This window comes from Diceros bicornis, chromosome 3 (genome assembly GCF_020826845.1).
Source record: "Diceros bicornis minor isolate mBicDic1 chromosome 3, mDicBic1.mat.cur, whole genome shotgun sequence".
Taxonomy (NCBI): Eukaryota; Metazoa; Chordata; class Mammalia; order Perissodactyla; family Rhinocerotidae; genus Diceros; species Diceros bicornis.
The window spans coordinates 95896654-95923581 of NC_080742.1; the positions used below are offsets into that span (position 1 = coordinate 95896654).

Genomic DNA, 26928 nt, shown 5'->3' on the forward strand with positions numbered 1-26928 from the left:
AATCAGCGGTGACACTCGACCTAGGAACGGAACCTCCGCAGGTCGCTGTTTCCTCAACTAGACCGGGGTGGGGGCGGGGGGTTGGACCTAACGATGTCTGAGTCTCTCCTAGAGACCCCAGGGTCATTTATCTCGCGCCCACGACGTGCCTGGGCCACGCGGGTGCGGAAGGCGCACGGACACGCACCTCTCACTCTACACCAGGTGTGCTGCACTGCCAATTACCACCACTGTGTCCAATGCACACGCCAGTGTGAGCGTCGGAGCGGGGTTCGTGCGTCTTGTTCCCCAGATCCCGGCACCAAGGGCGGTGCGGGCGCGTCCCTGAGTCGGACTGAGAGTCGCCGAGTGACTGGATCGATTTCAGAGCGCGCGTCGGCGGGGTGGGGAAGAGCGGGGTCTCCGGCGCCGTCGGGTCTCCAGCAGCTCGGCCTCGCCCCCGCCCCCGCCCCTCCTCCCCGGAGCTCCAGCCCCCGGCCCCGCGCCCGGAGGCCAACGCGTTAACGCCGCGCGGGGCCCAGAAAGACCCCGCAGGAGGCGAGGTCAGCTCGCCCACCCCGGGCATTGGCTCTGGAGAACAAAGGGGCCGCCCCGCGGGCTTCTCCGATAGGGCCGAGCTGGTCATCTGAGCGGCGCCGCCAATCGGGCAGCGGGGCGGCCCCGGGGACGGCCAGGCCCGCCAGCCAATCAGGGGCGCGCACCCGCCCCGCCGCCCCGGGACTGGCGGGGCCGGAGAGCCCAGTGCCGAAGTCGCCCCGGGGTGGCAGGTCCCGTTAACCTTAGCCACAAAGTCAAGGTATTTATTCCTGTCCCCTCCCTGCGAGTCTCTGTGAATCCGGGCGGGGAGGGGCGTGCGGAGGGACGGACCGTGCTGTGGGGCCAGCGCCCGGCCCGCTCCTCCCGCGCTGCCTCCACCCAGCCTCGGGCTGGAGGCGGTCTCGGGGTCCCCTGAGCCCCCGCGCTCCGGCCCCGAACTCTCCCCATCCCACACAGCCCATGTGGACAGGGGCCCGGGTCGTGCAAGGGAAGGGGCTGCAGGCTGGGGCAGAGAGCCGGGGGGGGAGCGTCCTGAGAGCGGGGAACCGGGAGGTGAGCGGGGGCAACGCCCCTCGGGCCCTCCGGGCGCGCTAGACCAGAGCGGTGTCCCAGTATCCAGGAGCTGTGTCAATCTCCCCGAAAGGCCGAGTTCCCGGAGGGCAGGAACCCCAGTGCTCGCTGCAGAGTGACAAGTAGTAGCAGCTTAATAAATGATAAAACGAGTGGGCATCGGGATGAGGTGAGAACAATGAGAGGGAAGCACCGTGGAAATTGGAAGTGTGTATGTGAGGGGTCTCCCTGAAACTTCCCTTCCAGGAAAATGGGCACAGGGGCCAAGATCTCAGTGAGGGTGGGGGTAGGGGGTAGGGGCTGGGGACTTCTTTCCCTGTAAAGGTGGAGGTTATAGAGATGCTGCCCTCTCCAGCCCCTGGGGCAGGATGGAGCCTGGAGCGGGTCCTGGTCAGCCAGACCTGGGGCTGGGTGTGGTCAGAGCCCCGGAGCTTGAGGCCAGGTGATGTCCAGGCTCCACTGTCAGCTGCTCTGGGTTCCTGTGTTCATCTGTGAAAGGAAGAGATTAGAGGGTATTAGTCTCCTTTCAGCTCTAAGGTTCCATGATTCTGTGCTTCTAATCTGTTTTGGATTTAAATTTCTTTTATTTAGATGTTTCTTTATTAAAATTTTTATCAATGGTTTACAGCACGTGGGACCTTGTGCTGGGTGTTGGGGAGAAACACTCTCTGTGTTGAGATGTTTACAGGCTTGTTGTGGAGGCTGACAAATTATAATTACACCGTGTGTATGGTACTGGGTTGCGTGGGAGCACAGGTTAACCCGAGAAGGGCCCCTAACCAAGCCTGGCATCTCCAAAGAGGCTTCCTGGTCTGGGCTGGGCAGAGGAGAGTTGGGCAAGGGTATTCTAAGGCTGGTCACTGGCGTGCGAAGACATGCCAGGTCAGGGAGCCGCATGCTGGGACAGTGGGGTGGGTTGGGGTGCAGTCAGGAAGGTGAGCAGAGGCCAGATTCTAAACTGTCTTGCCAAGAAACTTCTAGCTGAATGTGAAAGTGCTGGGGACCCACTGAAGTATTTTTTTTTTTTTTTTTTTTTTTGTGAGGAGATCAGCCCTGAGCTAACATCCGCCAGTCCTCCTCTTTTTTTGCTGAGGAAGACGGCCCTGGGCTAACATCTGTGCCTGTCTTCCTCCACTTTTTATATGGGACGCCGCCACAGCATGGCTTACCAAGCAGTGCGTCGGTGCGCGCCCGGGATCCGAACCAGCGAACCCCGGGCCGCCGCAGCGGAGCGCGCGCACCCAACCGCTTGCGCCACCGGGCCGGCCCCCCACTGAAGTATTTTAAGCAAAGCAGAAACATGTCCAAATTGTAACTTTGGGAAAATTGCTTTGAGTTCTGGGTGGTGAATGGGGTGGGAGGGGCAAGATAAGCTATAAAGGGGTGCAGTCTCCAGCTGAGAGGTGGTGAGGCCTGAACTAAGGCAGCAGCAGTGGGATATCTTGCAGGGATTAAAAAGAGTGCTGGTGACCGGGGCACTGTGAGGGTTGCGTCTGTGGTAGGAGGGTGGTGGTGGTGGTGGTGGTTTTGAGAGGCCTGATGAAGACTCCCTGTACCCCTGGAGAGGCAGGGGATGCCCAGAGTGGGTGGGGGGTTGTCTGTCCACGCACCTGCCCCCTGCGAGGGTTAAGCTAAGGAATCCGAGGTTTGGGGGGGGGCCTGGAGGGAGGGCTTGGTCTCACTCTCTTTGAGGCAGGGAAAGGCACCTCTGGGCCTTGCTTTCCTAATCGACAAGGGGGAAACACTCCTTACCCTTTCCAAGCTCCTTAGAATGCAGCAAGGAGTGGAAAAGTGTTTCTGAATTAAAATGTGACACCTGTTCAAAGTGTTGTTAGCGGTTGGTTTTGTCCGTTGCCTTCAGATCAGGGAATGGGGTCCCCGGCCCTGGCAGGCTCCTGAGTCTTGGACTTGGGGTGGAGGAATACGGGTGCTGCTCTCTCCTCTCTAAAGGGAGACGGATGAGCACAGACAGGAGGGGGACGCTGTGGGTTAGGACAGGCCTGGGGGCAGGAAGGTGGGGCTGGGACAGTCCCAGCGAAGGTGTGCGTGTTGGGCAGGTGGAGGCAGCGGTCGGTCCTGGAAGGAGGTGTCTCAGGTACTGGCCTGGGGTTCAACTAGGGACCTCCAGGAGGTGGGCAGGCATGTCGGCATAAGGCAGCTGACCTGGCTGCCTGGCCATCCATGGAGCTGCTTCCCAGGGAATGCTGGTGGAAGCAACTGAAGTCACTAACCTGGCTGTTCCTACCAGGGCACCCCTGAGGTACAGTTCTTACAGCGTGGGGAGCGGGGAGGAGACCTGAAAAGAATTCGTCCTGCACCTTGAACATTTTTCAGAGTCCTTTTACACTATCCCCACTCTCCCCCTGCCTGATATAATAATTCTGTACACAGGAGCAAGTGTGATTATTTCCATTTGCAGCTGGGGAAACTGAGGCCCAGAGAGGAAAGTGGCTGGCCCGGGGTCACATGGCTAACCAGAAACAAACCTGAGCCCAAGGTGTCAGGCCTCCCCATCCTGGGTTCTTTCCACTACGGCATTCCAGTTCTGTGGGTGATGGCCTGCCCCTCCCCTGCCCCACCGCTGTCCTCTCCTGGGACTGAGGACTGCAGTGTGTGGGAGGCTGAGGTGTGAAGACGCTGGAGTAGGAGAGGGGGAAGGGACAGGGCTTGGAGGACGGGTAACAACGGGGGGACACTTGATCCAGCGCTGAGTGAGATCCAGGGAGTCAGGAGGAGGTGTTCTTGGAGAGCAGGGTGGGTGAAGGGAGAGGAAGATGAAGTGGAGGCCCTGAGCGGCTGGGGAGCCGTTGTGGGAGTTGTAGAGGGTTAGGGTTAAGCTGGGCGTGCCTTAAGCTGGGGTGCGGGGTGGAGGCCAGCCTCTAAATTATGGACGCGGCTCTCACCTGGTCTGCATAGGACCTCTGGGCCTGCTTGTCTGTCCCTTGGCACGGGGCCGTATCAGGTGGGAAGCAGGTGTCCTGGCTTTGCGATAACATTTTAAAGCCACTTGTTGGCAATTGGTTTGTGTGTCCTCCTTGGTCATAAACTCTGGATGAGAGGAGGGTGTGAGGTCTGGTGGGTCCAGGGACAGGGGACTGATGCCTGGAGAGGGAGCTGATTATCCAGAGGCCCGCCAGAGCACCACCCAGGGGACAGGCCTCCTGCTGGACTGGCCTTTGTAGGACTGGCCTTTGTAGGATTGGCCTTGGAGGAGGGCCTGGTGGCTGTGGAACTGGTCCTGGGAGACAGAGGCCGCACTGGCTCCCTCCCCACAACAAAGTTGGGGTGTGAGGCCATCGGGGCTCACCTGAGATGAGCCTTTGAGCCACAGGCCAGCACATGCTTCTAGTCCATGGCTTCTAGTCCAGCCCCTGCCTGGCGCTCAGGCCCCCAGCCTCCTTTTCTTGCTTTCCCCACTGCCCACCCAGCCCCTCCACCGCGACTGGGTTAGGCACCCTCACCAGCCCAGAGGAGCCCCTCTCCCCACCAAGCCTCCGCCGGGGCTGTGGGGGTCCAATGCTGTACCTGAGGCTGCTCTGTAGAGCGCACGGCTCTGCAGGCTGTCCTGACAATAAGGCTGGTCTATGCCCTCTCCTCCTTCGAGGCCGGCTCAGGTTGGTGAGCAGTGTTTGGGGCCCCTGTGTGGGCGCTGGGGCCTCCGGAGACTCTGAAGCAGCTTGAAGGAGGAATGGTTTAGGAAGAGTGACGGCGGTGGGGGCGTTTGGAGAGGGCTTGGAATATGCGAGCGTGGGTTGTTCTCAGGCCGTTATCATGGGAGAGAAGAGACACTGCTGGTTTATAGCTTCAGAAGGTGTGGTTTCCACAGACCGCCTCACCTGGTGCTCCTAACCCGCAGAGCAGGTATTGTCAATCACCTTCACCACTGGGAACCTGGGCCTAGAGGTGCGGTGACTTGCCAAGGACAGGTGGGCTGGAACTCAGGGCTCATGGCCTGCAAGGGGCAGCCCTGGCTGAGGAGCCAGCCTCTGGGGGCTGAGGGTCACGGGGGAAAGGGAAGGGACCTCCTGTTTCCTCCTGGGCTAGACCCCCTGGAGGCATGGCCTTGGGAGGGGTCTCAGGCTGCCCTGGGCTTGCTGGGCAGAGCCTACTTCTCTTTCTAGGGCTCTCTGTCCCACTCCAGCTTCTCCCCAGCCGGCTGCAGCCTTCCCTGGCCTCATGCTGCCCCTCCCCCAGCACAGGTAACCCAACAGGTGTCTGTCCCCTGTCACACTACCTCCCATCTCTGCTCCGTCTCTGGTCAGAGCTTCCTGGCTTGCTGTGGACGTGTCACTCGTTTCTCCCCCTGAGTTCCGTTCCTGGGAGCAGTATGCCCGCTGGGATGGGCATGGACGTGTGAGGGTACTTGCGTCAGCGTAGATGCGCATTTCTGTTTCCACTGGTGTGACTTGTGCTATATGGTTCCTGTCGGCATGCTTGTGTCTCTGAGGATCTGTCGGTGTCTCTGTGGGTTTTCAGATATCTCAATTTCTCTGTACTTCCCATGTGTAGTTGTCCAGGTGTTGTCATATTTCTGTACTTTTGCATCTTTGAAGTTTGTGTACTTAGCTGTGTCAGATGTAGATATGATTGTCTCCAGATGTGTTTATGTGTGCGTTTCGTGTTTATACCAGTTTCTTCTCCTGTGCCTATGACTGGATATTTTAAATGAAACATCCACTGATATTAACTGAAATCAGTTTCCCAGGTGGAGGACATCCTTGACTAGTGCTGATGTATTTGTGGTTAGTGATGAAGCGCTGAGGCCAGAGGAACCCCCTCTTCAGTCCCCCATTTGTTTCATTCATTCATTCACTCACCTTCTGCATGTGCGGGACCGGGCGGGGCAGCCCCCTTCCTGGGCAGCTCCTTCCTGGAGCTGACAGTTAGTGCAATGCCCCCCAATAGAACTCTGTGAATGTGGAAATCTTCTCCGCTGACGTTACGGCAGCTCTAGCCACATGTGGCTGTCGAGCACTTGAAATGTGGCCAGTGTGATTGAGAAACTGAATTATTAATTTTATTTATATAAATTTAAATAACCATATGTGGGTATAGAAGCTAAACTCCTGAAAATGGTTTGGTAATTCCCGTACCTTCTCTTAAGAGGTGCCGTGGGGCAGGCTGACCCTACTTCAGTCCTGGCCCCAGCACGTACGGGCTGTGTGACCTTGAGCCTGTGGTTCCCTAGCCATACATGGTTGTGAAGGATGGAATGGCAATGCTTGTGCTTGGTACACGGTTGGCGCGCAGCAGGAGGTGGCACTCTCCCTTTCCCTGTTGGAGTCTTGGCTGACCACACCCTCTTCTTTCCATAGCCAGATCAATATCGAGGGGATCAGGGAAGCCCCCGCTTCTCTCAGTAATGAGGGTAGGAGAGGCAGAGCCTCTGCACTCAGGGAGCACTCTGAGAACTCACCTCACGGGGGGTGGAGACAGGCTGCAGCCCATGCACCCTTGCCCACCCCTTTGCAACGCTGGCCTGGACCTGCTCCCTGGGCTCTGACCTGCGCAGCCTGCACGGTGAGTCAGGGCAAGGAGAGGAGAGGCGGGGCCTGCCCACAGGGAAACTGGAACCACTGAGGAAATAAGGCTGAGGGGGGTCCAGTCAGGGAAAGGGTGGGAGGCCGGGTGGGGTAGGCGATGCACTGGGGACCAGGTGGGGTTAAATCGGCTGGGGGTTGGGAAAGATGTGGGAAAGGTGGAGGAGCATGGCCCCCTGCTGGTGTGGCGGACTAGGGCAGGGGGTTGCTGCACATGGAGGGCGTGCCTGGGGAAGACGGCTCCTGTCCCTGTTTCCTGTGGGGGTGGAGGTTGTGGGTACAGGCGAGCAGCCTGATGTGGCCCTGGTGGGGCTCATGGCTGAGCAGGGCCTGGGAGCTGGGCCTTTGGCTAGAGTCGGGAGATGTCACCCCTCCAAGCCTCAGCTCCTGATGGAAGGCGTGTGGCCAGTCCCCGCCCCACTGGTGACAAAGGACATGTGAGGCGCCATCCCCTTCTCCTTCCCCACCTGGGGCCTAAGTCTGTGAAGAGAGATGTGCTTGGCTGGTACAAAAGTTCCCGGGGCCTGAGCTGGGGAGGACATAGGGAGATCCAGACATGTCCCTGCCCTGCTTCTCCCGGCCTGTGGCCTTTCTCCTCACCCCCACTGCTGTCCGCCCCCTGCCTATCCCCAAGTTTCTGCTAAGACCAAAGCTCCTTTGTTACCTTCCCCTGTCCCCAGACCTCACCACCTGCTGCAGCCCACAATCCCCGCTTTGTGTGGTCTGGCAGTTGTCATGGCAGCTGCCTGGCGCAGGCCTTCCTGTTGAGAGGGCTCGCATCCCAACTGCAGCCTGGCCCGGTGTGGGGAGGGCCGGGCCCAGGGCCAGGTGCTGGGAAGGGGGAGGCGGCCAGGCGCTGTCCCGAGACCCATCCCCTGCGTGTGCCCTGCTCCCCATGGAACTTGCTGGGCAGGGAGGGGAAAGGTCACTGGAGATTGGGGTCTGCCCCTGTGTGACAGACTGAGCGGCCTTTGGAGACTCCATGTGGGCACTGGTGGGGGTGGCGGGCCAGCCCCCGTTGCCTCCTGTTTTCTGACCGGGGCGTTTTGCTGGGTGGCCTGCTTGCCAGGTTCCTGGGCATCTCTTGGGTCAGCTGAGGGATGTGTCAGGTGGGGCCGGCGGGTAGTGTGTAGGAAGGGGCCTGCAGTGTGGCGTAGCAGGGCGGAAGGCTGAACGAGAGAGAAGGTGCAGCTTGGGGCTCGCTGACCTGGAAAGACTTGGCTTCGCGGGGACTTTCCGTTTGGCTATCTCAGGGTTTTGTCTGCAGGACACCTGCTGGCCTGTTTCCAGACACATCCCACCTGAGCACAGAGGTGAGGTGGCCCCCGAGACATGGCCTACCTGCCTCCCATCCTGTGCTCTGTGCCTCCCCTTCTACCTCTGCCCTCTCGTTTCTTACTTCTTCCCCTGGGGCCCATGAGGGTCCCTTTCCTTCCCTTTCCACTCTGTGCCTCCTTGGACCACCAGCCCTGCTTTCCTTGAGCCCTGGTGAAGCCGGACAGAGGTGCCTAGGGATAGGAGGAGCTGCTCTGGTAACTCCCTGGGAATTGTTCACCAAGAATTGAAGCCCTCTGTCCCTGAGGCAATTTGTACGTCCTAATACTTCTTGGAAGACAAGAATGGATCAAGTAGGACTGATTTGATTGGGCTCCAGGGCTCTCTGTTGTGTTGTGTCCGGGTTTTGTGAATAAGGCCAAGGCCCTCCCTCCGTCCTCACCCCCCTGCACTGTGGCCCGGCCTCTGGCGCCCCCGTGTGAGTTTCCCCGTGTCGAGGTGGCCTCCCTGCTCGCCAGTCCTCTGAGTCTTTTTAGGCAGATGTTGAATCTCCAATTGGTGAGAGGTTTCCCCAGCTGTGGGACACAGAGTAACCCGGAGGGAAGAGGGGCGCTAAGGCAGGAGCAATAGCATCCATCAGGGCCCCACAGTGGCCTTTTCCTCCCCTCTTCTTGTGGCCACCTTTTCTCTGCACCACAGGTGGGTTTTAGTGTCTATAAGAAACCACAGTAGGGGTGCGGAACAGACCCCTGCTGGGGAAACAGAATTAAAAACAAAATCTCCTGCCAACTCAGAAAAGCTCCCCACAGAAGTAGGAGAGAAAGAGAACAGTTTGTTTTTTTTTTTTAACTGAATAAGCATTAAACCAGAATGAGATGCACATCACCAGCCATCCGCTAAGAGATTGCAAAGACAGAAAGAAATCTCACCCTGCTATACAGCCCAGCAGATGCCACACCTGGTCCTCAGGTGAGAGGACTGAACGGCACCATTTGCACACAGAGTTCATCCTAAATTCACCTGGTAATTGGGGTGACCACCTGTGTTAGCAGACTGCCTTTATCCAAAGGAGAAATACACTTCTCCTATTTTTGTGACAGGAGGTATTTATGCAGCGTGGGGCCAGGTGCCATGGGGGCTGGGAGACAGGGCCCCATGTCCCTTGATGGTTACATTTCAAAGAGCTGGCTCCTAGGTCCTTGAGAAGGACAGTCCTGGGGTGTAAAGCTGGCAAGAGGCTTATTTAGCTTTTAAAAAGATTTACAGACATCTCAAAGGGGCAGAGAAAAATTCACAATGACAAGTTTTCTAAGGAAAGAGATGGTGGTTATGGGGAAAGTCTCCCTTTTTGCAGCAGCGAAAATGATTTTTCTTGTTTTCAGATTTGTATTTACTCTTGTACCCCTGCCCCCACCTCTCTGGGTGGGGACCGGATTCCCAGCCTGGGTCTCTGTCCCCGGAGTGGCTGCTGGAAGGGGACCTGGGAGAGGGGAGGGGTGAGACCCTAAGGATGGGGTCTCAGGGAGGCTCTCCCACCTGCTGAGGTGGGGAGCAAGGGAAGCCTGGTTTCCTGGGAGGTGGTTGAGCCGAGGGGCCTGGAAGGAAGCGCTGACTGACACCCGGAAAAGCCCCTTGGTAGTGCAGGTAGCACAGCATGAGCTGAGCAGACACCCGAGATCCTTGCTGGCGCCCATTGGGAGTGCGGGGGGCTAAGGGGATATAGGCATATGAAACAAGATCCCTATTCTTAGGCAGTTCAGGTGCCAGCGTGGAGAAGATGAGCCCATGTGAGTGTAGTCAGCGGGCAGCACTTTCATGCCACACAAGGATGTTAAGCGCCCTCTGTGTGGGGGCTCTATCCCAGACTCTGGGGACTCGGCAGTGAGCACGAAAAGCTCATGTCCGCGCAGTGACGGGAATAAACAGATAAGTAAATATCACGTCAGGTGGTGAAAAGTGTCATGGAGGAACGTGAGGTGGAGTTCTCGTTGTGACTTTACAGAGTAGGCAGGGAAGGCTGCTCTGAGGAGGTGACATTTAGGCAGAGACCTGAAAGAGGCAAGGGGGCCCTGCAGAGATCTAGGGCAGAGCACTCCACGCTGAGGGAGCCAGTGCAGAGCCTGAAGCCACTGAGCAGCTGGACTCATCCCAATCATGTTCCAGGCATGGAATGAGCCAGTCAGATGTTCAAGGACTTGAGCATTAAAGAGGAAGAAGAGCCCCAACTTGGCGAGCTAGTTAACTAGTAGCTAGTTAATAACTAGTACCCTGGATGGACTGTGTGTGTTCTGGGAGGGAGAGGGATGGCTGGGAGGCTCCCTGGAAGGTGTGTGCTGGAATGGGGAAGGGGACTTTGGAAGAGGGGGACCTTCCAGGGGGTCTGCATGACCACTCAGTGGGTCTCTAAACTTCCTTGAGTTTCCTGGTTCTCACGTGTGGCAACCTTCACACCCCACCCTGCAGATGTTGAGAGTGTGGGCGTGAGGTCTGGTCTGGGAGTTAGAAGACCTGGGATCTTGCCCAGCTCTGCCATTCAGCCACCTCTGTGACTTGGGCCATGTCAGTGGCCCTCTCTGGCCTCAGTTTCCTCTTCATGAAATGGGAATTATGCCTATTTTACCTGCCTAGCAGGTATGTGTGCAATTTAAAAAAAACCCCTGCACATTTCAACTGAGGTCATGGGTAGAAAAGCTCTTGAAAAAGAGGGAATGCATTCTATGAGGTGACAGGAGGACTGAGAATCCCATTTTGTCCTTGTCCCCGAGACCAACTCTCTTTCTTTGCTCCCATCTCACCCGCAGACAGCAGGGCAGGGAGCTGCCGCGCTGATGCCAAGGGGCCTCCAGGGATGGAGAGTGGCCTGGCTGGCGCCAGCACAGGTAAGAGAGAAGGAAGGTGGGAGCCAACCGCAGTTCCTCCCCCAGATCTGTCTTCCCTGTCCCGCCAAGCTGAGCGTGAGTTGCTGCCCTCACTAGTAGCTTATGGGCTGTAGAATTGCAGGGCAGGACCAGGACATTGAGGGTCATGTCAAAGAATGGAACAAAGACAGACTGTGGGAGCTAAGAAAAGGACAAAGCCCAGCCATGACTTGCCAGGCAAGGGGACACACGCGTACACACACACCCTGTGTAGAAATTTGCCACACAGGGAGAGTGAGGTGTTTGTTAAGTGCTGGAATGGGGAGTCCATGGTGGGCATGCTAATCAACGTTGAAAACCAGCTCTCTGGGTAGGAGGAGTGGTTGAAACAAGCCTGTTCTTCGTGGGTCAGGAAAGTGTCTTCAGTTTGGTCCATTGAAGCTTCCTGGGGTCACTCCGAGTTCTCGGTCTGTATCAGCTGGCACCACTTAGAGCTGGTTGAGAGGAAATATGGCAGTCGGGTTGTGGGGTCTCCCAAGCAGGTGCTGCTGCAAGCAGAAAGTTCCCCTGTACAGTCACGTGCTCTTGCGGAAGCCCCTCCCCAGGATCCCTACTTCTGGGATGGAGCAGACCCCAGCGTCTGAGGCCAGCTCTCACAGCCTCTTTTGCGAGCTTTGGGGCAAGAATGGCTCTGGCCCTGGGAGGGAGTGGGGTTCGGGAGCATCCGCAGTCCCTGGGAACACTGCCCCGAGGCTGGCCCAGTGACTCAGGCTTCTTTACCTCCCTCTCTGCCCAGGGCAGTTGGTCCATAGACCCAGAGCCTCTAGCCTCCCAGGATAATCATTTCAATGGACCTACTACTGAGACAAAATTCAGGCAGTAGGATAAAGAAGAAACGAAGCAGCCTGCTCAAAGGGGGCCAGTGTGATACACGCACACCACGCTGTTCTGGGGCTGGCTCCTGTGGCCACACCACCTCCCAGTCCGGCTGCCTCCTTGCCTGCACGGCTGGCTGTCACTCCAGCGTTGAGAGCCCTGGGTGTGCGTGATGCTGACATTACCGTAATTGCAGGAAAATGTAGGGTAGGTAGTTCCAAATGTGTTATTTATTTATTTATTTTTTTGTGAGGGAGATCAGCCCTGAGCTAACATCCATGCCGATCCTCCTCTTTTTGCTGAGGAAGACCAGCTCTGAGCCAACATCTATTGCCAATCCTCCTCCTTTTCTTCCCCCCCCCCCCAAAGCCCCAGCAGATAGTTGTATGTCATAGCTGCACATCCTTCTAGTTGCTGTATGTGGGACGCGGCCTCAGCATGGCCGGACAAGCAGTGCGTCGGTGCGCGCCCGGGATCCGAACCCGGGCCGCCAGTAGCGGAGTGTGCGTACTTAACCGCTAAGCCATGGGGCCGGCCCCCAAGTATTTTAGAAGGACCCTTTTTCCCAGATAAACTCGTAAGTGGAACCCTAATTCAGATGTAAGCGATGGAGTCCTCCAGAGCCCAGTCTCCCCCTACGGCAACTTCTGAGGCACCCTCTGGTCTTAGGGAAGAGGTGGAAAGACACCGGCCTGGATCCGGGAGGCACCGGGAACTGCGGGCCCCCTTGGGTTGCAGCTCCTTCTTGCCAGCTCTGGGCCCTCCACAGCACCTGCCGCCTGCTGGCCAGGCTTAGAGAATGACTCATGCTGATGGACAAAGTTTTCAGATTATTGAGCACTTACCTCTTTTTAGCACCTTTTAATTTTTATTTATTTTATATGGTTTTCTGAATTGTGGTAAAATATACATAACATGAAAGTTACCATTTTAACGAGTACAGTTCAGTGGCATTAATTACATTCACAATGTTAGATAACCATCACCACCATTTCCAGAACTTTTTCATCACGCCAGAAGCTCTGTACCCATTAAGCAATAGCTCCCCATTTAGCACCTTTTTATTTTATCTGAACCATTCAGAATTTTTAAAAAATGATCCTTTTGTGCTGACTGAGGAGCGTTCCCTTTGTTTCAGGACTCCCTCCAGAGGCCTGTCCTCCTGAGGGAAGGTGCCCTGTGACCACTAAAGTCCCAGCACATGCCCTTCACAGCGTCCACACCACATCCCTGAGCTTCAGGGCCTCCTCACACAGCCGTGTCCCTTGTACTTGCCCGGTGCCCTATAGCAGTGGACGTGAGTGTTCTCTGGGCCTTCAGGCCGGAGCCATCTTTCCCGCTGGGGAGGGCAAGGCTTCACAGCCATCAGCCACCGTGATGGATGTCAAGGCCAGGTTTAATCAGGGCAAGGCAGTGACTTCTGTGGGGCTCTGGGGCACTAATGGGTTCCCTGTCACTCGGGGACAGTGGTGCCCCTCTTGCTTGAGTATATTTTGGACACGTAGCCCCATTAAATACTTCCGCTGGCCAACACTGCAGTGCGTCTAAGGAAACATTTTTATAATCCGTTAAACTCATTTCACTTGTATATTCAATTCCTGCCAGTATAAGTTTTAAATCGCCACTTTCATTTTCAAACTATTACTCCTGCTAACATGATTTCTCACAACCAAGCACCTGGGGAGGCCTCACAACATCATTTTGCCAGGAGGAAAACTGCCCCCTTGCGGGTACTTTCCATAACACCCCCACCCAAACCCTTATCCCCCATGGTCACTATCAGTTTCTGTGCCCTCATGATGGCCAGCAAGGCTGTGGAGTGGAGCAGAGCTCTTTGGCCCTAGAACTAAAGGCTGCCAGATTAGAGGGGAGGTTTTTTCTTTATTTCTTAAAATATTTTAAAGATTTTTAAATGATAATATTTGAACATTCTCATAAAAATTCAAACAATACAGATAAAGTGAAGGTCCCCTTTGACCTCTCCATCCAGTCCTTCTGTTGTCCATATCATCTACAGGGTGACCCCCATCTTCAGTTTGGTGTGAGTTGTCCTGGGTCATGCATATATACATACATAGAGAGGAATATATAGTTTTATTTTTCATAAATGGGACCAAATGATTGGTATTGGTTTTTGATTTTTTTATTTTCTCAAAATGTTTTGGAAGTCTTTTCACATCAGTATACATAGGTATTTTTCATTCTTTTAAGTTGCTGCATAGTATTCCATATTATGAAGGAAGTGATAATTTTGTTAAACTATTATTGATGGGTAATTAGATTTTCTTCCATTTTTTGCTAATTACCAATATTCAGTGGATGTTCCTGGACATTCCTCTTTGCACTTATATGTAAATATTTCTTAGGATAAACACCTAGAGTGAAATGCTGTGTGGAAGGTTATACACATTTATAATTTTAGTAATCACTTTCAAATTGTCCTCCAAAAAGTTTATGAACTGAACTGAACTAGTTTATGCCCCCAGCACACCTTCCCCCTGCCCTCTGTAGTTTCCACATGTGTTGTGAAGTAGGGATGTTATCAATCTTTTCAATATTTGCCGGTGTGATGGGTGAAAAGACACTTCACTGTTGTTTTGCATTTTGCTGATTACTAGTGAGGTTAACCCTCTTTTCGTCCTATCTACTGGAGTCCTTTATATATGCTGGATATTAATCCTTGATCTATTATGTATCTGCACACATTTTCTCCTAGACCTGTGCTGTCCAATATGTGGCCACTAGCCATATATGGTTATTTAAATTTAAATTTAGACTTAAATTAAGTTAAATTCAGTTCCTCAGTTGTACTAGCCAAATTTCAAGTGCTCAGTCACCACATGGGGCTAGAGGCTACTGTATTGGACAGCTCGGATGTAAAACATTTTCACTGTTACAGAAAGCTCTATTGGAAAATGCTGCCCCAAACTATCATTCCTATTTTACTTATGTTTGTGGTAGCTTTTGTTTTTATGTTTTGTATCCTGTTTGAGAAAGTTTTTAATTACCTCTAGATACTGAAAAAATTCTCCTAGTTCTTCTAATACTTGTACTTTCTTCTTTTAAACCAGCACTTAAATCCATTTGGCACTGATTTTTATAAACAGTATGAACTAGGAATCTAACTTAATATTTTTCCCAAAAAGATGGTTAATTGGTCCTAAATCAGTGAATAGGCCAGCCTTGCACCATTGACTTGGAATGCCACCTTGCATTGTATATCAAACGATTGTGTTCCATTGATCTGTCTATGGTGTGTATTCTACACCATTTTAATTATTGTATTTAGCTTTTTTTCCTTTGGTGGAAGGGAATCTGATCCACAGCCTCACCTCACCAGGCTCACCGTGGAGCAGCCAAATCAATAGCAACTGCATCAGCCAAAACTTTTTTTTAATGGACTTTATTTTTTAGAGCAGTTTTAGGTTTACAGAAGATTGTGCAGAAAGTACAGAGCGTTCCCTAGAGCCCCGCCCTCCAGTGTCTCCTATGATTAACATTTGCATTAGTGTGGTACATTTGTTACAATTGATGGGCCTTTATTAATACATTATTATTAAATAAAGTCTGTAGTTACATTAGGGTTCACTCTCTGAGTTGTACATTCTGTGGGTTTTACAAGTGCATAATGTCCAGTATCCACCACTACAGTATCATACAGAATAGTTTCTCTACCCTAAAAATCCTGTGTTCCACCTACTCATCCCTTCCCCCTGCAAGCCCCGCCCCCCAGCCCCTGGCAACCACTGATCTTTTGACTGTCTCCATAGTTCTGCCTTTTCCAGAATGTCATATCTTTGGAATCATATAATATGTAGCCTTTTCAGACTGGCTTCTTTCACTTAGTGATATGCATTTACATTTCCTCCATGTCTTTTCACGGCTTGATAGCTCATTTATTTTAATTGCTGAATAATACTCCATTGTCTGGTGTACCACTGTCTATCCATTCCCTACTGAAGGACATCTCTTAGTTGCTTCCAAGTTTTGATGGTTATGAATAAAACTGCTAAAAACATCTGTAGGCGGGTTTTTGTGTGGACATAAATTTGCAACTCCTTTGGGTAAATACTTAGGAGAGTGATTGCTGGATTGTATGGTAAGAGTATGTTTAGTTCTGTAAGAAACTAACAAGCTTCCAGAGTGGCTGTACCATTTTGCATTCCCACCAGCAATGCATGAGAGTTCCTGTTGCTCCACATCCTCGCCAGCAGTTGGTGTTGTCAATGTTTTGGATTTTAGCCATTCTAATAGGTGTGTGGTGGTAGTATTTTAGCTTTTAATGTTGTATAAGGCAAATTCTTCTTTGCTCAGTTTTAGAATTTTCTGGGTGATTTATGCACATTGTAAATATTATAAGTTACTTAATTAGGATTACACTGAATTTAAACATTCGTTTTGCAGTAAAGAGCTTCTTGCCTTCTCATCTAGGAATATGATGTATCTGTCCTTTTACTTACATTTTCTTTATCTCTTCAATTAAGTTTAATATTTTTCTTTATATAAGTTTTGCATGTATATTAGGTATATTCTCAGTAATTATAGTTTTTATTGCCATTTTTTAAAGTTTATGAATTTTGGGGGCCCAGCCCAGTGGCGTAGTGGTTAAGTTCATGCGCTCCGCTTTGGCAGCCCGGAGTTGACAGGTTTGGATCCTGAGTGCTGACCTACACACCACTTCTCAGGCCATGCTGTGGCAGGTGTCCCACATATAAAGTGGAGGAGGACTGGCAACAGATGTTAGCTCAGGGCTAATCTTCCTCACACACACACAAAAAGTTATGAATTTTTGTTTTTGTATCTGGCAATCTTGCTGAAACTTTTATTTCTAATACTTTGTCAGTGGATTCTCTTGTACATTCTAGGTTAATAATCATCAGCAAATGCCAGTTTTCTCTTCCTTTCCAATATTTACATATATTTTTCTTTTTTCTTTCTTTTTTTTTTTTTTTGCTGAGGAAGAGTCACCCTGAGCTAACACCTATTGCCAATCATCCTCTATTTTTTATGTGAGCCACTGCCACAGCATGGCCACTGACAGACAAGTGGTGTAGGTCTGCGCCCAGGAACCAAACCCGGGCTGCTGATGCAGAGTACGCTGAACTGAACCACTAGACCCCAGGGGCTGGCCCTATTTTTCTGTTTTCCCCTCTGCTTTGGCTAGTGCCTCAAGGACAGTGTTGAGGAGTGGCAGTGGCAGTGAGCATCCTCGTCTTGTCCTAACCTGAATGGGCTTCTGACCTTTTGGCTTTGGTTTTAACATTTGCTGCAGTTTCTAGTGTAGCTCCTTTGTCAACCTAAGAAAGTGTTTTATATTATATTATATTCCTAGTTTGCTAAGAGCTTCCTTCCTTCATTTTTTATTTCCTCTTCCCTCCTTTGCTTTTTCCTTCGTTCCCTCTAGAAATGGTGTTGAATTTTATATGACTTTTTTGCATCTATTGAGATGGTATAAGGTTTTTCACTTAAAAAGAATTAATGTTGTGAATTATATTGAGCCATCTTGTCTTTCCTGGGGAAGATCCCAGCAAGGTCATGACCTGTTGTTCTTTTACTACTGCTGAACCTGCTGTGCTAATGTTTTTGCTTGCTTGCTTGTTTGTCTCTTGTGTCTACTTTGAAAGAACAATAAACCTACAATTTCCTGCCCACCCCACCCTTGTCTTGTTTTGCTACTGGATCATGCTAGTAGGCTCCCTCCCTCCTCTTCTCCCAGCCACTGTCCTGGTTTATGTAAGCTGGGAGTGATTCTTCCCTTGAAGTTTTAGTAGAACTAGTTTATACAGTTAACTGGCCTGTTACCCATTTTCGAGGTGGAACTTTGGCTTTCTTTTCAGTCTCTTCTAATAGTTTATATAGACACGTTTTCTACCTACTCTTGAGTCAGTTTTGTTAATTTATATTTTCTCACAAAATCATCCATTTTATATAGATTTTTCAAATTGATATAACATCTATACATAGTATTTTAGGATTTTCAGGATTCTTTTTATATTTATCTGTTCCTTTTATCATATAATCTCTGCTTTTATCTTTATTAATTCCTTCCTCCTACTTCCTTTGGGTTTATTTTGTTGTCTTTTTAATATTGGAACCTGCTGTTTAGACTTTCTTCTTTGTTGACAACTGTTTCATTTCACCCACTTTTTATTGAAGTATAACACACAGAAAGTGCATCGGTTGCAAGCTCTATAAATTCCTATAGAGTAAAGACACCCTCGTAACCAGCATCCAGATCCAGAAAGAACATTGCCAGAAGCCCGGAAGTCCCCTCAGGCCCCCTTCCAATCACCGTTCCCTCTCTAAGGGGCCATTATCCTGACTTCTAATTCACCAATTAGTTTTGCCAGCTTTTGAACCTCATACAAATGGAATCATGCAGTCTGCATTAGGTGTTTGTAGTAGACCTTTTCCATCACAGCTCCTCATGTCCACGAGCTGGGGAAACACAGCGCCGGCAGACCTGAGCACAGTGTTCAGCCTGAGCACGGTGTACCAGAGGGTTAGCCGCAGTGTGTGGGGGACTCTGGAGAGTAAAATGGACTAGGTTTAGTACAAGGACAAGGCTGCACCTATTCTGGGTGCTGAGACTTTTCTGGCCTACTTTCTTGTTCTTGGTTTTGTGGAAAAAAGGTGAGATTGCCAAACAGCCAAGGTCAAAGAAGATGAGGTGCCCATGCACTATGGCAGCTGCCCTGGAGAGGGCCTGGTGGTGATGTGGGGCTTGGACACCCAACCACGGAGGGACTGGGCATGCACTTGCTTAGCAAGCACCTAGCACATGGAGCCTCTTAGAAAAAGAAGGAGCTCTTTTGAAACTTGGCCATTTTCTGCTTGCTCCCTGGGTGGGAAGACTTCTCTGACTGGTCTGTTTAACCTCTGCCTCTCCTGGGCCTCGGGCAGAGAAGGCGGGCAGCGGTGTGTGACTGGCACAGCAGCATTCACTCCTCTTTCCTTTCCTGGACTTTTTCTTTGCTATCTCCACACCCCAACCTGCCCTTACCTATGGTCCTTTCTATCTTCCCCTCCTCTCCACTTTCTCCTTTTCCTCTTCTCCCTTTTAAAATCTTCCTCCTGCTTTCTTTTCTCCCGCTTTACCTTCCGCTATGCTCTGCCCCGCCAGCACTTCTTTCCTCTCTCGGGCTCTCTCTCCACCCCACGACAGCGAATGACTCTCCCGTCCTCTCCCCGTTTGCCTCCCGCAGGAGATGGGCTGCTGATGAAGATCAAGCAAGAGAAGCCGGAGTGGCTGCTGCAGACGTCAGTGCCGCAGGGCGCCCTTTCCGAGAAGGATAAGGAAAACATTTTCCAGCAGCATCGGGGCCTCCCGCCATGCCAGACCATGGGGAAGCCTCGAGCCTTAGGGAGACAGGAGGAGACCGGGGGTCCAAGGTGGGCGCCTCCCACTGAGCAGGACCGAGGGCTAGCCGGTAGGGCTCCAGGGGCAGCCCCTGGCCCCCTGAACCCCGCTCCTTCTGCTGGCGAGGGTCACTTTGTGTGCCTGGACTGCGGGAAGAGGTTCAGCTGGTGGTCGTCCCTGAAGATCCACCAGCGCACCCACACCGGGGAGAAGCCGTACCTGTGCGGCAAGTGCGGCAAGAGCTTCAGCCAGAAGCCCAACCTGGCGCGCCACCAGCGGCACCACACTGGCGAGAGGCCCTTCTGCTGCCCCGAGTGCGCCAGGCGCTTCAGCCAGAAGCAGCACCTGCTAAAGCACCAGAAGACCCACTCTCGGCCCGCCACCCTCTCGTGCCCCGAGTGCGAGCGCTGCTTCCGCCACCAGGTGGGCCTCCGCATCCACCTGCGCGCGCACGCCCGGGACCGCCAGGGCGCCCGCGCCAGCCTCCACGACCTGCTCCGGGACGCCGCGGCCCGCAGGGGCCGTCGCCTGCGGACGGGGCCGCCGCGGGGGCGCCCCGAGTGGGCCTGGCTGGGCCTCTGCCAGGGGTGGTGGCGCCAGCCCGAGGCCCGGACCGCAGTCCCCGCCGCGGCGGGGCCGGGCGAGCAGCGCCAGTTCATCTGCAACGAGTGCGGCAAGAGCTTCTCGTGGTGGTCGTCGCTGAACATCCACCAGCGCATCCACACGGGCGAGCGGCCTTACCCGTGCCCCGAGTGCGGGCGCCGCTTCAGCCAGAAGCCCAACCTCACGCGGCACCTGCGCAACCACACGGGCGAGCGCCCGCACCCCTGCCCGCTCTGCGGCCGCAGCTTCCGCCAGAAGCAGCACCTGCTCAAGCACCAGCGCACGCACCTCCGCGGCGCCCAGGCGGCGCGCTGCCCCAGTTGCGGCCAGAGCTGCCCAAGCCCCGCGGCGCTGCGGGCCCACCAGCGCGCGCACGCCGCCGCCGAGGCCGGGCTGGGCGCCGCACCGCGCTCGGAGCCCCAGGCCCAGGGGCCCCCGGGCCTGTCGGCGCCGCCGCGCAGCCCCCAGCCGGCGCGGGGTGCTGGGACCGTGCTGTGGGGCCGAGCGCGGGCGGGCCTGGCCGGGCCCGGCGAGCAGCGCCAGTTCATCTGCAACGAGTGCGGCAAGAGCTTCTCGTGGTGGTCGGCGCTCACCATCCATCGGCGCATCCACACGGGCGAGCGGCCCTACCCGTGCCCGGAGTGCGGGCGCCGCTTCAGCCAGAAGCCCAACCTCACGCGCCACCGGCGCAACCACACAGGCGAGCGGCCCTACCTGTGCGCCGCCTGCGGCCGCGGCTTCAGCCAGAAGCAGCACTTGCTCAAGCACCAGCGCGTCCACCGGGGGGCCCTGGCGCCTACCCCCAGCGCCAAGGACGAGGCGCTTTAGCGCGCCTGGACTCCAGCAGACCCCCCAGGGGGTGCTTGCGGGGGTGCGGGTGGGGAGTGGGGAATGGTCAGGAATAGTGGCTTTTAGGACCCCGGGGGGTAAGACGCTATCAAAAGGTGGTTTCCTCAAGGCTCTGAAGGCCTGAGAACAGAATTCCAGAAGCATCCCGTAGGGGGAACGAGAAAGTTCCGGGGCGGGCAGAAGGAGGAAGTAAGATCAAATATTCTTCGCCTTGGAGCCTCCGCCTGTATAGTTCCTCAGAGGCGGGACCCCAGCCCTCAGGCACCGAGTGACTGGGCTGTGGGTGCTCTGGGAGAGGCTCCTTGGTGTGAAATGGCCCAGGCCTGGACTGGTCAGCTGTAGCACCAGCGTGTCACACTCGGGCTGTGGGATGGCCAGGGGCCGTCCCCGTGGGAGAGTCTTCACAGACTCACAGACACCGAGGATGGAAGCCAGAAGCTGTGACTGAGGCGGGGCAAGCGTATTCACAGTGCCAAGGGCAGGCCCTGCACTTAACGGCCATTCAGTACATTTTTGGAAGGAGTGAATGGTTCCATGGTCCTTAACCCCGAGTACCCTGCTGCACAGAGTACGGGACCCTAGGCTGCCCTGACCCTAGGACTGGTATGTGTGTGGTGGTCAGGGGCTGGGGCACAAGGAGGGTGGTCTCAGCTGAGGTTTGGTGGCTTGAGGAGGGACTGCGGCAGGAGAGAGCTAAATGTGCTGCTCCTGCTTGTGGGCTGGGGCCTGCCATGTGGCTGATTGGCAAACTTGGATCCTTATCAATGGCGGTGTTGCAGAAGAGGAAAATGAAGGATTGACTGTCTCACGTGGGCTCATGCCCTTTCTAAGATTCCCTTACTGAACTTGGCTCTGTGTGTGCTTGGGACCAGGACGGGGAGCTTTGGCCGTGAGCATAGCAGCTGCCCAGGCTCAGTACTTGCTGGGGGTGGAGGGCAGTGTTCTCTTCCTCTCTCTAAGACAACTTGATCTTTTCCCTCATCGCTCCTTCAGCCCCTAGCCCCCCAGAGGTCACCCTCATGCCTTTCCAAAGCAGGGTGCTGGGACGCTAGTGCTGGCAGAAAAACCCAGGGCTCTAGCTGGGCTGTAACCTTGGGCTGTGTGTTCCCACAAGAGGAGAGGGAATTGCAGAGAGGGATGGGTGTTGGGGTACCAGGGTTGGATAGCCGGAAGGTGGGAGGAAAAAGGGGGGACCCTAGTTTGATTCTGTAGGAGGATGAACTGTGCCTGCCTCCCAGGAGCTGCCGGGTTCTTCTCTGAACTCAGAGAAGTGTTGCCTTCTCCAGGGGCTGCGGTGTTCACCCTGGCTTCCAGTCACCCCTCTCTCCAGGTTTTGTTTAATCCCTTCATCTGGCAGGAGCTCTAATTGTTGTAGCGTCGCAAAAAGACATATGGAGGTGATCCAGCTTACCCAGGTGACAGCGCCCATAATGGTTAGCATTCAGCCCGGGCTGCCGACTCCTGGTCCAGGTCTTTGGTCACAGACCATGCTGTGTAGAATCTCACAATTTGGGAGGTAAGCTCCTCTGAGAGTTCAGCTCTCAGGCCCAGCAGGAAGCCAATCAGAAAGGTTTTCCTAGGCACCCAGTCTGACCCACATCAGCCCTGGGTACTTCCCTGTCTTCTGGTAAGGACCTGCCCGTCTCCCGCAGCTCTGCCCCCAGTCTGCCCTGCTCAGGGAGGCCAAGGGCCTTGGATCTCATCAAAACCTGCTTTAACCGTGGGGAAGGCTCAAGAGTCATTTGCTTTGCCACTTAGCAAATCCTGAGACTAACTCGAGCAAGCCCACCTCCTCCAGGAAGGCATCCCGGAGTCCCATGCCTGCATTAGAGAGCTGCTGTCTGCAAGGACAGACCTGCAGAAACACTGGAGTCCTGTGGAGTCAGGTGCCCAAGGGGAAGTGCAGGCAGACGCTGAAGAGATCAGTGGGCAGGAGTTTCTGTACAATAGAGTGTGTTATCGTCCACAAATGCCCTATGTTTAATGGTCAAATCAAACAGCTGTGTTGGTTTGACTTGGGGTTAATGAGACCTAATGGCAGCTTTTTTCCCTATGCAAAGTCGTGAGAATGCCTGTTCACTGACTCCAGGTGACTGATCCTCTCACAAATGGGTGCTTTGAGTCCCAATGGGGATGGGGCCAAGTCTATCAGAGTGAAGAATTAGTGAGGTGTATGTCCGTTGACCAGGTCGGGATGGCACAGCACTGACTTACTAAACAAGCCTACTGTGTACCAGGCACTGTGTCAGACTTCAGGGATGGTGCGATGAATAAGCCACTGTCTTCATCGGCTCGGGCTGCCATAACAAAATATCACAGACTGGGTGCTTACACAGCAGACATTGACTTCTCCCAGTCCGGAGGCTGGGAAGTCCAAGATCAAGGTGCAGGGGGAGAGAGTGAGGAGAGCACTCTGATCTCTCTCCTTCTTATAAAGACTAAACTCATCACGAGGACCCCACTCTCACGACCTCATGTCAACTGCCTCCCAAAAGCCCTGTCTCCAAATGCCATCGCATTGGGGGGCAGGGCTTCAATACATGAATTTTGGGAGGACACAATTCAGTCAATAGCAGTCATGGTCCTTACCCTCGAGGAGCTCATGGACCTTCGTGGAAAATCGTTTTAATACACGCACAGCTTGGAACAGTCTATATAGTCAGCTCTTGAATAAATTGTTCCCAGCCCCGGCTCTCTTAGCAAGGCTTTCTTATTCACCATCTCGTCTAATCTCACCACAAGTCAGTGACCTAGGCAGGGCAGTGATATAGGAGAGGGGGATGGCGACAGTCGCGCTAGTCCACCAGGTCATGTTGCAGGCCCCAGGCCTCCTCTTAGCCAAGCTACTTCTACTGTCACAATCACAGGCTTCTCCAAGGGTGGCCTGGCATTGTCAACCTCAATTTTCATTCCCTTTCATTTAAAAATAATAAAACTAGGTCAGAGAATATTTAGGAAGAGGCACACCAGAAAATCAAAGACAAGAAGGTCAGCCCTATCCTAGTGGTTTACAATCCAGAATACTCCAGAGCATGCTGAGATAAAAGGGTTGCATAGGGGAAGAGAAAACAACCATGAGCGAATAAATGAAGATCTTAAAGGACTTATTTCCTGTCCACAGCCAGGTAAGTGCAGGTCTGCGGTGGGGACCCGCAGCGAAGCTTCCAACAGGCCACGTGAGCTTGGTGGAGCTGGGGTTCCTGGGACTGCCTGCATCATGCTTGTGTCTTTTGTTAGGAGCAGGCTGGGAGCCAAGAAACACAACCAGGTACTTGGAAAATGGTTGTCCCTTGGCAAGCAACATGAGGTTCAAGTCAGCCAGCAAGGTGTTCAGCCTCCTTGGGAGGGCTTAGTTCCCCACTGCCCAGTCCCAGGGAGCTGCCCGAGGGAGAGTGGGCTGCGAGGCCAGCTGACAGGTACACTGACTGGGAGAGAGCACCTGGCGGGAGTGGGGGTTTCTGCTGAGACCTTTCTTTTTTCAAGTAGTTCGGGTTTGGTAAAGAAATATCCTTGACCTTTTGGCAAGAGGAGGAGTGTTGGGGCCAAAAATAGTATATTCTCACATATCACTGCCTTTACTGGGTGGTGGTGGAGAAGAGAGGGAGATGAATGGTATCCTGTAGGTTGTCCCTTGGGTTAAAAAGAGAAGGGTGTCTCCTAGGTTACCCAGATCTGGACGGGGAGGTGCCCTAGACCAGCACTGTCCAGTAGAACTTTCGTGATGATGAAAATGTTCTGTCTCTGTGCTGTCCAATACCATGGCCACCAGCCGCCAGTGGCTAGTGAGGCTGAGGAACTGAATTTAAATTTTATTTGATTTCAATTAATTAAAATTTAAATAGCACAGGTGACTATTGGACAGTATCGCCCTGAGAATGCTGCTCCTATTGAGAAGAAGCTCCCTGCCTCCCCCACCAGCTGCCCAAAGCTAGAAAGAGCTTTCTTTTGTGGTTGGAAATAGTGGACAGAGTTAGACAGTTCTGGGGCTAATATCTGACTTTGTCATTTAAGCTGTGGGGCCTTGGGCAAGTCACCCATGTAAAGCATGTAGCATCGTACCTGGCACACAGCAAGCACTCGACAGAGGGCAGTTATAATCATTATTTTAATAAACTCCATGTGTGGCTGCTTGCACCACATTTGTAGAAGTGGAAGTTGTACTATGGAAGAGAAGGAAAGGGTTTTCCCCATAGAGCTCAGTGCCCATAAGAAAGTAACTATCCCTGGTGTTAAGCAGGCCTGCAACAAGTTTAAAGGCTTGGCTGAATTGATGTCATAAATCACATCTTGGGTTTTAACTTCAAGGAAAGAGGACTTCAGAGCAGATGAGACCTCGCACCTGGAGCCCACAGCTCCCTCCGGGTCCCTGCAGTGTCTCCCAGCCCTGGAAGCTGTGGCTGGAGCTGGAGCTTTGCCTGCAGCTCCCCGTCCCTTACGCTACATTGGCACACTGGCTGGCCATGGGCATCTTTTCCCTCCACAGCTCTCAAGTGTTGCTTGCAAAGTGCATTCATTCGTTCATTCAACAGACACTGAGGGGCTAGTCTATGCTGGGCACCTGGGACACAGAGGTGCTGAAAACACAGTGCCTGCCTTTTGAAGCTCACAACCTAGGGGGAAACAAAGGGGTGCTAAGTCCCTATTTGAAGTTGTACAAGATGCTCTGGAGGGGGATGTGAACGATCACTGTCCAGTCCCGGGAGATGGGAGGAGCCGGTCAGGGGGAGGTGGTGGCCCAGCTGAGTGCGGAAGCCCTGGGGATGCAGCCCCGAGCAGAAGGAGCTGGAGGATGGCCAGGCTGGTATCTGTGAGAGCAGCGGTCTGGGGCTGTACAGGGCAGCACACGGGGTGATCATTTGTCTGTCTGGTGTGCCCTGGGGGTGGGGGTGGGGGCAGAGTACAGTGCAGGGCCCTGGGCAGGGCTTGGCTGAGCAGTACACACCTCTACCCACATGGGGGCCACGGGCCAGCTGTTCTCTGGGATGCCTTGGCTGTGAGCAGCCCAGGCCTTTGTTAGGGTCCAGCGTCCAGCTGTCACTTGAGCCTTGTGGTATGGTGGTGATGGCCATGCCGGCCTCTGGCCCTTCTGTATGCAGAAGCATGGCTGCGTTTGCAGAACGTTTCCACATTGCCATTCTATTGTGTTCATCACAGCCCGTGAGAACAACCTGGGGAGATGGGGGGATGGGGGGTGTATGTGTATGAAACCAGAGAAACAAGTGACTCAGCAGAAATCATCCAGTGGCAGAGCAGAGGACGGAGGCCCCTGGAACCCTGGTCCTCTGCCCCACTGCTGAGTCGGGGTGGGTTTTGGGTGCTATTGTCTGCCCCCTACCCTGCCCCCTGCTGGGTTCCTTTCCTTTCTATTTCGGCACAGCTTACCTAGAAAATGCTGCCGAAAATATGGGCGACATCCTCTGGTCTATTATTGATTTTGCTTTTGAAAACCCTGGTCATTTATAAGTGTCCCCATTTCTCCTGTAGCCTGCAGGAGGGATGAAACTTGGTAACTCTGGCAGGTGACAACTTTTGCAACAAGGGCTGGAAAGCTGGGAGGTGTGGCTGTTCCAGGAGCGAACCTCCAGTGCCGGAGTGGAGGGTGGGTGTGGGCTGTCATCAGTGGTTGAGAGGTCCTGCTGTCAATGCCATGGGAACTCTATGCTTGGCCCTGGGGGGGAACATCTATCCTGGTGGATTCATTTCTTTGGGCTTCCCAGAATTCCCTCCCTGTTGCCTCTATTTGAAACACCAATCTCCCTGGGACGTCTAACTCATAGTCCTGTATACCTTGGTGAGGTGCCCCAGGAGCAGCATGGATGGGGGTGGGTCCCCGGGAGGCTGAGCCTGCCCCGGGGGGACCTGCTGGGATAGGTTCCGGGAGCGAGCTGTGACAGCAGGCGGGCCTGACCTTCAGGGCTGGTGTTGGGGATACAAGATTGGCTTTCCTGCCAGGTGGACCCCACCTGGAATTCTTCAGTTTCCAGGCTCTGAAAAGCACATTAGGCCCCTGCAGAGCTGCAGGGGGGACCTCATGAGGCTGGGATAGCGCCACCTCAATAGCCACATCCACCATCTGCTGGAACGAGCCCTGCCTGGGCCTTGTGGAGTCCCAGCTGCTCCCTCCACCTGGCAGCTGCAGAGGGGCCCCAGAGAAAAAGGCCAGTTGCTGTTCCTCTAGCACTTTTAACTTTAAAAAATCGCTTGGCCTTTCTGGCCTCAGTTTCTTTATCTATAAAATGTAAATTCTGAGGCACTTTCTCACTCTGGACGAGATTATTACTTTCGATCCCAGGTCAACACACCCTGTTTCTGTTTTGGGGTCTAGGTACCAGAGTGGTGCAGGGAGAGTGAGCTGGGTGGTGGACCTGCCCTCCCATCTGGGCTCTGCCACTTAGAGCTGTGGGTCCTGGGGGAAGCTGCTCTGTGTTTCAATTTTATTTTCCCATCTATAAAATGGGAT

At 53.6% G+C, this 26928-nt stretch overlaps 1 protein-coding gene across 3 annotated transcripts; it reads left to right on the top strand.

Annotated features, from left to right (window-relative positions):
• The first annotated feature begins 734 nt into the window (after positions 1 to 734).
• On the top strand, positions 735 to 21276 carry ZNF775 (zinc finger protein 775). 3 transcript variants are annotated; one of them, XM_058532819.1, is made up of 3 exons: positions 735 to 796; positions 10724 to 10801; positions 18862 to 21276. In XM_058532819.1, exons 2-3 carry the CDS (start codon positions 10771 to 10773, stop codon positions 20445 to 20447), a joined length of 1617 nt encoding a protein of 538 aa, XP_058388802.1. In that variant the 5' UTR covers positions 735 to 796; positions 10724 to 10770; the 3' UTR covers positions 20448 to 21276. The 3 variants fall into 3 exon arrangements, with proteins under 3 accessions (XP_058388802.1, XP_058388811.1, XP_058388806.1); XM_058532828.1 differs by lacking the exon at positions 10724 to 10801; XM_058532823.1 differs by lacking the exon at positions 735 to 796 and having other exon boundaries at positions 10353 to 10801.
• Positions 21277 to 26928: the final 5652 nt, after the last annotated feature.

Coding starts and splice junctions, on each gene's coding strand:
- ZNF775 (XM_058532819.1), top strand. CDS start 10,771: ATGGAGAGTGGCCTGGCTGGCGCCAGCACAG. Junction 10,802..18,861: donor CCTGGCTGGCGCCAGCACAG/GTAAGAGAGAAG, acceptor TGCCTCCCGCAG/GAGATGGGCTGCTGATGAAG.